Source organism: Anomaloglossus baeobatrachus, chromosome 5 (assembly GCF_048569485.1).
Source record: "Anomaloglossus baeobatrachus isolate aAnoBae1 chromosome 5, aAnoBae1.hap1, whole genome shotgun sequence".
In the NCBI taxonomy this organism is placed as follows: domain Eukaryota; kingdom Metazoa; phylum Chordata; class Amphibia; order Anura; family Aromobatidae; genus Anomaloglossus; species Anomaloglossus baeobatrachus.
Window position 1 is genome coordinate 260,804,458 of NC_134357.1, and position 9,855 is coordinate 260,814,312.

The 9,855-nt window shown below is 50.8% G+C and overlaps 1 protein-coding gene across 1 annotated transcript in view; it reads right to left on the reverse strand.

The window, feature by feature from the left end:
* Positions 1–9,594, reverse strand: part of LOC142312727 (glycine N-acyltransferase-like) — an 83,501-nt gene extending 73,907 nt beyond the window's left edge. Inside the window, exons 1-2 of the mRNA XM_075351715.1 lie at positions 9,561–9,594; positions 3,419–3,554 (exon numbers count right to left, since the gene is read on the reverse strand). Of these exons, the coding sequence (XP_075207830.1) occupies positions 3,419–3,554; positions 9,561–9,594 (170 nt within the window). The remainder of the gene's footprint in view (positions 1–3,418; positions 3,555–9,560) is intronic.
* Between the last annotated feature and the right edge of the window lie 261 nt (positions 9,595–9,855).

Consider the following 9,855-nt stretch of genomic DNA (forward strand, 5'->3'; position numbering starts at 1 on the left):
CAGGTGCTCAATGGGATTTAGATCTGGACTCATTGCTGCCATTTCAAAACTCTCCAGTGTTTTGTTTCCATCTGTTCCTGGGTGCTTCTTGAACTATGCTTGGGGTCATTGTCTTGCTTTATGTCCCTGACCTTGGAAGAAAACCCAGCTTTCTGATACTGGGCAATACGTTGCGACCCAAAATCCTTTGGTAATCCTCAGATTTCATGATTACTTGCACACAATCAAGGCACCCAATGCCACAGTCAGCACAACAACCCCAAAACATCATTGAACCATTGAACCTCCACCATGTTTGATTATAGGTACTATGTTCCTTTCTTTGTTGGCCTCATTCTGTTTTCGCTAACCACTTTCCAAAATGAAAACAAAAAAGGTGCTCAGGCCCAATAATAAAAAAATGTTATTAACAATTTGTTTAAAATGATGTGATTACATTAAAATTTAAACTGGGGTAGGTAAAGACACAAGGACTATCCAATAACCACAATAATAATAGTGGATAGCAATACAGTTATAATTGTGCATATACAACCAACTAGCAAAAGTACACAGTATTCATATTATAATTCCAGTACAATTATAATTAGAACCAACAATCTAATCATAAGATGTTTATATAGAGCTCATTAATATAAGATAGGATAAAGTAGCTATAGCTATTATGTAAGCATATAGTGTCCAGTGTGTCTAATAACAAAAAAATGCACATTAATGCTAATACTGTAGTATACATATGTGTTACCTCCAAAGGGACTAGGTGCTGGCTAATAATTGTATAAAGTGGAAAACAATTAATTCCACCTAATTAGTGACTATATGTGAAGCATACAATTGGACAATTGGTAATAGCCCTAATAAGACTGGCCAGTAATATCCGTTTGCTAAACTGTGAAGTGGGTAATGGAGCCTGGATGTCCTCGTCCCTACATGCGTTTCACTTTTTCTTCAGGGGATATTTAAATTGGACTTGAGCACCTTTTTTGTTTTCCTTTTGGAAAGTTGTTAGTGAAGTATTTATGGTGTGGTCCTCCCCTTACTGGGATGGTTAGCATATAGAGGTATATTATGCAACTCATTCTGTTTTTGGTAAACAGTAGAATGATGTGCTTTATTAAAAAGCTTTATCTTGGTCTCATCTGTGTACAAGTTGCTTTCCCAGAATGATTTTGGCCTACTCACATACATTTTGATAAACTGAAGTCTAGCTTTTTTATGTCTCTGTGTCAGCAGTGGAGTCCTCCTGGGTCTCCTGCCATAGCGTTTAATTTCATTCAAATGTCAATGGATAGGTCACACTGACCATTATGCACCCTGAGCTTGCAGGACAGCTTGAATTTCTTTAGAACTTAATTTGGGCTGCTTCTCTGCCATCAATTTCTCTCTGCCATCCACATCCATGAAGATTAGCTACAATGCCATGGATTATAAGCTTCTTGTTTACGTTGCACACAATGGACAAAGGAACATCAAGATCTGTGGAGATGGACTTGTAACCATGATATAATATAATAATATATAAGAATATTTATTCATTTATATAGCGCTATTAATTCCACAGCGCTTTACATACATTGGCAACACTGTCCCCATTGGGGCTCACAATCTAAATTCCCTATCAGTATGTTTTTTACACAGGGAGGACATACAAACTCCTTGCAGATGGTGTCCTTAGTGGGACTAGAACCCAGGACCCCAGCACTGCAAGGCTGCAGTGCTAACCACTGAGCCACTGTGCCGCCCCATGATATGTCACGAGTGTGTCATGGCCTAATGTAATCTCGGGGGGATATGGGATCAGAAGGTCATAGGGTATTGTAGATCGCAGATCCAATTTAGTGCCTGGTCGTCATTTACCCTCAGTTAGAGCATATTTAATTTAATCCGGCACTGAAGGGGTTAAGGTTGTTTTCTATCCTGCAGTGATATAACAGGCAGTTGTAACCTTAGCCGCAGCTACTCCCTTTTGCCGTAAATAACTGCTCCTAACTCCTCCCTATGCCAGCTATTGCTCATACCTATGCCATCCACTTTGAAGGAGCTAGTCTCTTGAGAAGCTGAGGTGTTGCTTCTGGAGTGCCTGCTGGAGAAGCTGTGGAGTGTTATTTGTTGTTTCTTTTCCCACCTGTTTGTCTTACCTTCTTCGTGTTGTCTTATTGCAATGATAAGACTAGCATCTTGCTGGTCTTTCCTAGTCAGGGTGAGTTGAGAGCCTAGGCTCGTGACAGCATACATGGGATAGGACCTGTCTAGGGACATTAGGGAGTGCTGCGATCAGCCTCAGGTGAATGTAAGGAAGTGACCCTGCTCCCCTCTGCCTAGTGCCAGGGCCTTCTGTTGTATTGCTAACCTGGTGATCTCTTTGTGTTGTGCTGCTCGCTGGAACTCCTCTCGTACCTGGCGTGACACCTGCAGTCACATCTTGACATGATACTGTTGATATTTTTCAACAATTTTGGTTCTCAAATTCTCAGTTCTAATTTCCGTTTTCTGTTCTCCATGCTTACTGTGGCACTCACAGACACACAATGCAAAGATTGAGCCAACTTCCCCCCCTTTTATCTTGTTTTAGGTGGGATTTTAATATTGCCCAAACTTATTACTTGCCACAGGTGAGTTTGAAAGAGCATCACATGCTTGAATTAAAGTTGTTTACCCACAATTTTGGAAAGGTGCCAACATTTTTGCCTAGTCCATTTTTGGGGTTTTATATGAAATTAAAGTATGTCCAGTTTGCTTTTTTTCTATGTTTTTTTTGTGGTAATCCAATTACACACAAGGGAAATAAACATGTGTATAAGGCTATGTGCACACGTTGCGTTTTTTTTGACGCTGTGTTTTTGTACGTTTTTGGCCGCTAAAAACGCACAAACGCACCTGCGGCAAAAAACGCATGCGTTTTTGCCACGATTTGGTGCATTTTTGCGTGCGTTTTGCTGCGTTTTTGATCTCTGCGTTTTTCTGCGTTTTTCCAATGCATTGCATGGGGGGAAAATGCAGAAAAACGCAGGAAAAAATTGACATGTCCATTTTTTTTTTAAAGCTCAAAAACGCAGCTTAAAAAAAAAGTTGTGTGCGGACAGCAAAAATGAAAACTCATAGACTTTGCTGGGTAAGCAAAGTCATGCAGTTTTGAGGCCAAAAACGCACCCGAAAAGCGCGCAAAAACGCCGCGAAAAACGCACTGTGTGAACTTACCCTAACAAAACATGTGTAATTGCAATAATTTTCTGGGAGAAAACTTCATTTTCTGGAACAATTTGAAGGGTGCCAAAATGTTTGGCCATGACTTTACATGCAGATGACACAGAAACAATTCAAAGCACAACCATTGTTTAATTGTCATCACAATTGGCACCTGGGCCAGTATCAGTTCCCCACACTACTACCCATGATACACACATACTACACTATGTACCTTATTTGGCTCATTTTCTCCAGGTCTTCACTCTCTATCCCATCTCTCATATATAACAGATTACTTGTGGTATGCATTTGGCTGCCATGTTTGGAGCTGATTTCTTGCAGCACATCAGTCAGTGATGGTTGACACCCTGCAAAATGTAATAATTAAGACATAAAAGCACAAAAATGATAAATTAATCTAATTATTTTTAAGAAACGATGCTAAGCATAACACTACAAGGGTAAACCATATGTATAAGGGATCGTTGAAAACACACTACTAACACTGCAGGTCTATTAATAAGGGGCCTTTGCCATCTTAGGCTGGTTTCACACTACGTTTATTTAACATCCGTCCATAACGTTTTTTTAGCGGAAAAACGGATCCAGTGCAAATGCGTTTTCACTTCAATGCATTTGCAATGGACTCGCGTTAACATGCGTTCACCTGCGTTTACCTGCGTTATAGTGAGGATCCAGCGACTTGCAGTTTTTTAACATCTTTCAAAAACGCTACTTGTAGCGTTTTTGAGCTGCGTCCAAATACTGCATGTCACCGGATCCTGACTAAACAGCACGCAAACGCAGGTGAACGCTGGCGTGCTGATAGACAGGATCCTGCTTGCTCTACTGAGCATGCACAGAACCAGTCTCGCATGATCTGTCTCTCTCCTCCTCCCTCCCTCACCCTCCCTATGTCTTTCCCCCTTCCTCCCCTCCCTCTCTCTCCCACCTGAGAGCTGCGGACACTCGTAACCAAGGTAAATATCGGGTAACCACTTATCTTAGTTACCCGATGTTTACGTTGGTTACGTGTGCAGGGAGCCCGGCTCCTAGCAGCTGCAGATGTCGCGGGCGGGGAGGAGGGTGTCAGCACACCGCGCTCACCCCTTCTGCTCGGGTCCGGCAGCTGCTCAGTGGTGGCTCGAGCTGTGGGCCGGATCCCGGGGTGTCTCGAGCGGCACTCCTCGCCCGTGAGTGAAAGGGGGGTGTTTGTTGGGTGTGGGGATTGTTATAGTTCGTGACACCACCCACGGTTGTGGTGATTGCACCACGGCTGCTCAGTGTGGGGGTCCCGGGGATGGTGATGCGGAGCAGCCAGGTGTTGTGTTGCCCCTCCGTGGGTAGGGGTTGGTGATCCCGGGGCCCAGTGAAGAGATGTGAAGTGTAGGGCCTGGAGGGCGCAGGGACGCGGGGGCAGCGCTGTGCCTTGCGGCACTGTGGTACTCACTCAGCCTGAGACTTGGACACAGTTTGTACGGTAAACCAAACGGCTGGTAGGACGGTCCCACAGACGGCTGCACCTGCACTCCCGGTAGGTGACGGTGATGTCTCTCTTCCTTGCACCTGTGTTGACTGATGGTAGCGGTGGATTCCCTCCGGTTACCCGCTCCCCGACTGCAATCTGGGCCGGAGGAGCTCTACACTTTGCCCGCAGGCGCTGGCCCTGGGGAAACTGGTGCCCTGGCGGCGGCGGTGTCTCCCCGGTAATGGTCGGGCTGTTGCCGTCAATCGGGACTTGGTTGCTGGGGGATCTACGTCCCCTTCACTGACGGATTCGGCAAATTTGGCGACTCCTAGCCTTGCCGGGGTCCGAGAGGCCCCTGCCCTGGTGCTGACTGTCCTTCGGAACACTGCTCCAGACCACCGGGCACACAGCCAACGGGGTCCTTCCAGGAACTTCCAAACGGTCCCCCTCCGAACAGTCACCGCCGTCGCTGACCTTGCTGTTCTAGCCCTACACACAGCTGGGCTCTCAGGCTTTGCACGCTCTCTGCGCTGTCACCACTTCTTGCTTTCCTCCTTTACTCCTTTTCTTTCCTTCTCTGTTAACTCTCACTTTAGCTCCTCACACTTGCCCTGCCTGGGCCTTCTCACTCCTTCCACTTCCTCCTCCCTGAGCTTTCTGCCTGGTAACTTCCTGCCTCCAGAGTTGTGAGCTCCTTGGTGGGCGGAGCCAACCGCCTGGCCCACCCCCTGGTGTGCATCAACAGACTCCTGGAGGAAGGCAACAAGGATTTCTGGTTAGCAGATGTGCCTACCTGGAGTGTGGGGTGTGGTGGTGTTGTGACCTGTGTCCCCTGGCTTGCCCAGGGCGACACATTCCCCCTTAGCAAAATGCAGACCGTCCGCGGGCTGCCGTCCTACACCGGTTTTATTTTTCTGTAAAAAGGGGATAACAGGGTTAAACATAACATACATTTCAATAACTCTTCCCAAGACGGGAGGCACATTTTACTTTTAACGTTTCAACGGTGTACGGTCACGGTTTCCGCTCTCTCCCACCCAAGTAACCTGGCCCTGATGCTGCCCCTAAAACCCAGGCAGCACCCCTTGACCCACAGTCCAGCACACGGTACCCGAGCGGGATCTGTCCTTCCCTCCAGAGGGTAGCCACCGGTTCCTTTGGTGGCTGGGCCCTGGCCTGCTCTGCTCAGGGCCCTCCCTCCAACCTGCCTCTCCGGAGGCGGCCTGCGGAAACGGTAACGGTACCCAACATATTTACAAGCCACTAACGTTTGTGGTTGCCCTGCAGAGTTCACGGGCTTGTCCATTGCTAGTTCCCATGCAATAAACTTTTAACGGTCCCCACGGGGACAACGGTGCCGGCTCCAGCCGGTTGCAAATCAACAACAAATCAGGTGACTTCTTCGGTAATTTCACTTATCATTTCAAAACTTTCAAACAAACAGGTGGTCCCAACGGGGACTGTGCAGCGGCACTCCGCTGCCTTTTGCGGCTCAGCAGTCCATTCTCACTCGTGGGCTCTAGTGCCACCTTCACACGGTGCACCGCTCTGGACCCCAATGGTAGCTCGCTGCAGGCGATCTTCTTCCATATACATGCGGGCATGCACATCCGCTCTACACCCCTCTCGGGCATCGATCTCCCTGCGCAGCTGCTGTTGCCGCCGCTCCCAGCCGGGAGTACTTTCTGTTTGCTCCGGTTCAGCGTGTGCGGGGGACGGACCCAGCCAGAGTCCCTCCGTGTCGGCTACGACCGGCACCTTCAGTAATGAGGGACCCCGCTGTGACATGGCCTCCTCTGCCTCCTGGCAGCTGCATCCCCACCGTGCCTCCGGTGCATCTTTGCTGACGGGCTCAGCCTTTGGCTTCTTCCATAGAAGCGGTTCAGGGTGGTCATGATCTTCTGCTGCAGGTCTGTCCGCCGGGGCGGATTGGCAGGGTACCGCTACCGGTGGTGGTGGTAGCGGGCCTAGTGGCGGGGCAGCAGCAGCTAACGTGGGTAGCGGGAGAGGCAGCAGGGTGAACGGGTGTAGGCCGGGCCCCTCAGCCGCAGCGGCCGATCCCTCGGGAATACAGGGACGTGGGTCTCTTACCCGTTCCTCCAAATCTTCCTCCACCTCGCATCTCCACACAGCAGCCACCACTTCCACCATGTCGGCCTCCCACTCCTCCAGGAGGAGCTGCATGCGGACCTGCAGACGGCTGCTTAGCTGGGCGATCCGGACTTCCACCCACGCCGCCATGCCGGGCGCGGGGACCACGGTGTTGTTGGCCGGACTCAGCATCTTTAGCAGCGGCCTCTTCCAGGAACCAGTAAATGGCCGCAGGGTCCTGGCGTCCCTGCTTCCAGAGCCGCGCTCACATGCGGCCAGCCGCCATCGCGTCCCCCTTAGCTCTTTCCGGCCCCTCCTCTCTCGGGGCGGGGTTTTGGCCTTCGCGCCTCTACTGCTCGAGAAGACGCTCGAGCGGGAACTTTTCGCGCCAAAGATGGCGGCTTCTGAAATTTTTCTGCCGGATACCTCCGGCGGTAACAAGGCGCACCTCTACCAGACGGCAGAGCGGTAAGATCCTGTTCGTGACGCCAAGTTGTCGCGGGCGGGGAGGAGGGTGTCAGCACACCGCGCTCACCCCTTCTGCTCGGGTCCGGCAGCTGCTCAGTGGTGGCTCGAGCTGTGGGCCAGATCCCGGGGTGTCTCGAGCGGCACTCCTCGCCCGTGAGTGAAAGGGGGGTGTTTGTTGGGTGTGGGGATTGTTATAGTTCGTGACGCCACCCACGGTTGTGGTGATTGCACCACCGCTGCTCAGTGTGGGGGTCCCGGGGATGGTGATGCGGAGCAGCCAGGTGTTGTGTTGCCCCTCCGTGGGTAGGGGTTGGTGATCCCGGGGCCCAGTGAAGAGATGTGAAGTGTAGGGCCTGGAGGGCGCAGGGACGCGGGGGCAGCGCTGTGCCTTGCGGCACTGTGGTACTCACTCAGCCTGAGACTTGGACACAGTTTGTACGGTAAACCAAACGGCTGGTAGGACGGTCCCACAGACGGCTGCACCTGCACTCCCGGTAGGTGACGGTGATGTCTCTCTTCCTTGCACCTGTGTTGACTGATGGTAGCGGTGGATTCCCTCCGGTTACCCGCTCCCCGACTGCAATCTGGGCCGGAGGAGCTCTACACTTTGCCCGCAGGCGCTGGCCCTGGGGAAACTGGTGCCCTGGCGGTGGCGGTGTCTCCCCGGTAATGGTCGGGCTGTTGCCGTCAATCGGGACTTGGTTGCTGGGGGATCTACGTCCCCTTCACTGACGGATTCGGCAAATTTGGCGACTCCTAGCCTTGCCGGGGTCCGAGAGGCCCCTGCCCTGGTGCTGACTGTCCTTCGGAACACTGCTCCAGACCACCGGGCACACAGCCAACGGGGTCCTTCCAGGAACTTCCAAACGGTCCCCCTCCGAACAGTCACCGCCGTCGCTGACCTTGCTGTTCTAGCCCTACACACAGCTGGGCTCTCAGGCTTTGCACGCTCTCTGCGCTGTCACCACTTCTTGCTTTCCTCCTTTACTCCTTTTCTTTCCTTCTCTGTTAACTCTCACTTTAGCTCCTCACACTTGCCCTGCCTGGGCCTTCTCACTCCTTCCACTTCCTCCTCCCTGAGCTTTCTGCCTGGTAACTTCCTGCCTCCAGAGTTGTGAGCTCCTTGGTGGGCGGAGCCAACCGCCTGGCCCACCCCCTGGTGTGCATCAACAGACTCCTGGAGGAAGGCAACAAGGATTTCTGGTTAGCAGATGTGCCTACCTGGAGTGTGGGGTGTGGTGGTGTTGTGACCTGTGTCCCCTGGCTTGCCCAGGGCGACACACAGACACTCGTAACCAAGATAAATATCGGGTATCCAAGCCCGATGTTTACCTTGGTTACCAGCGTCTGCAGCTGATCACATGACTCCAATGCCCGCCCCTAAACATCCAGTGACAGGATCCTGCAAAATAACAGATGCGTTTGCATGAGTTTTTTGCTGTAAAAGCAGGATCCGCTTTTGCAGAAAAAAAAACGTTCCTGACGCATGTTAAATAAACGTAGTGTGAAACCAGCCTTAATTGGTTTGTCTAGGAATTAGGAAAATAGGACATATTTTTTGAGCGGTAATAGTTCGTTCCCCTTGTCTCCTTGCCTGGTTTTGCATCTTACTTAATAGAAGTAAAAGGGACTGAGCTGCAACACCAAAAACAGCTTTTAGGCCAGTTTCACATTTGCGTCCTTTTGACAGAAACGGAATCCAGCACACATGCAGTACAGTTCATTTATGTACAGTGGAAGTGTGGCGCCCCTGAGGCTTCCGTCGCCACAGAGACATTGCATCTCAGCCAGAGATGTGATGTCCCATCCTAGGTAAGGACAGGGGTAAACGCTGGCTCACAGGCAAATTCACACTACACCTATTGTTAGGCATATTTTGGGACCGGGAATAGTGGCAGCTACCCCCTTGCTGCATGCTGGGGGGCCGTAAGACCCATCTCTTCTCCCAGAGGGTGGGGCCTAGCAACAGGGAAGGTGGGAGGAGCCAACAGAAAGTAAGAGCAGAGACAGGAAGTTCAAGGTCAGTTAGTTGGAGTTAGCAAGAAGTGAGTTAGTGAGTTGGTTGATGCAGATCAATCAACAGAAATTGCCGCAGCTACCCACCCCTGGGAATCAGCCGTATTGCTTTTGTAGACGGCAGACGGTAATCCTCCACATACACTGGGCAAGTGGTGCTTATCCCCCAAGCAAAAAAAGTTCCTGGATAGAGTCCAACAATAGAGATAGGGCAGCACTCACCAGCGTCCAGTAAAAAAGACTTTATTTATTCATGGTGCAGGTAAAAAAGCAGGAGCAGAGTTGACAGCAGGGCCCCCTCATGGACGACAGCCGTTTCGCGTGTTCTCACACTTCCTCGGGTCCATCAGGACCCGAAGAAGCATGAGAACACGCGAAACGAGTGAGTTGGTTGAGAGGAGAAGGACAGGAAGGTAGTTACCTCAGCAGAGTGGAGCGAAAGTGACTGAAAGAGAAGCTTCCTGGTGGAGACCCTGGGGCCCAGCTAGGCCAAGGTGACACCACAGACAGTAGAGAAGGGATTCCAGGGCCACAGAAGACTTTCAAGCTCGTGGCCTGTTCCACTAGAACATCGGGTGGAGGGATCAGGCTGCAATCGGGGACGGTCCTCAGACTGAGGGAAGAAA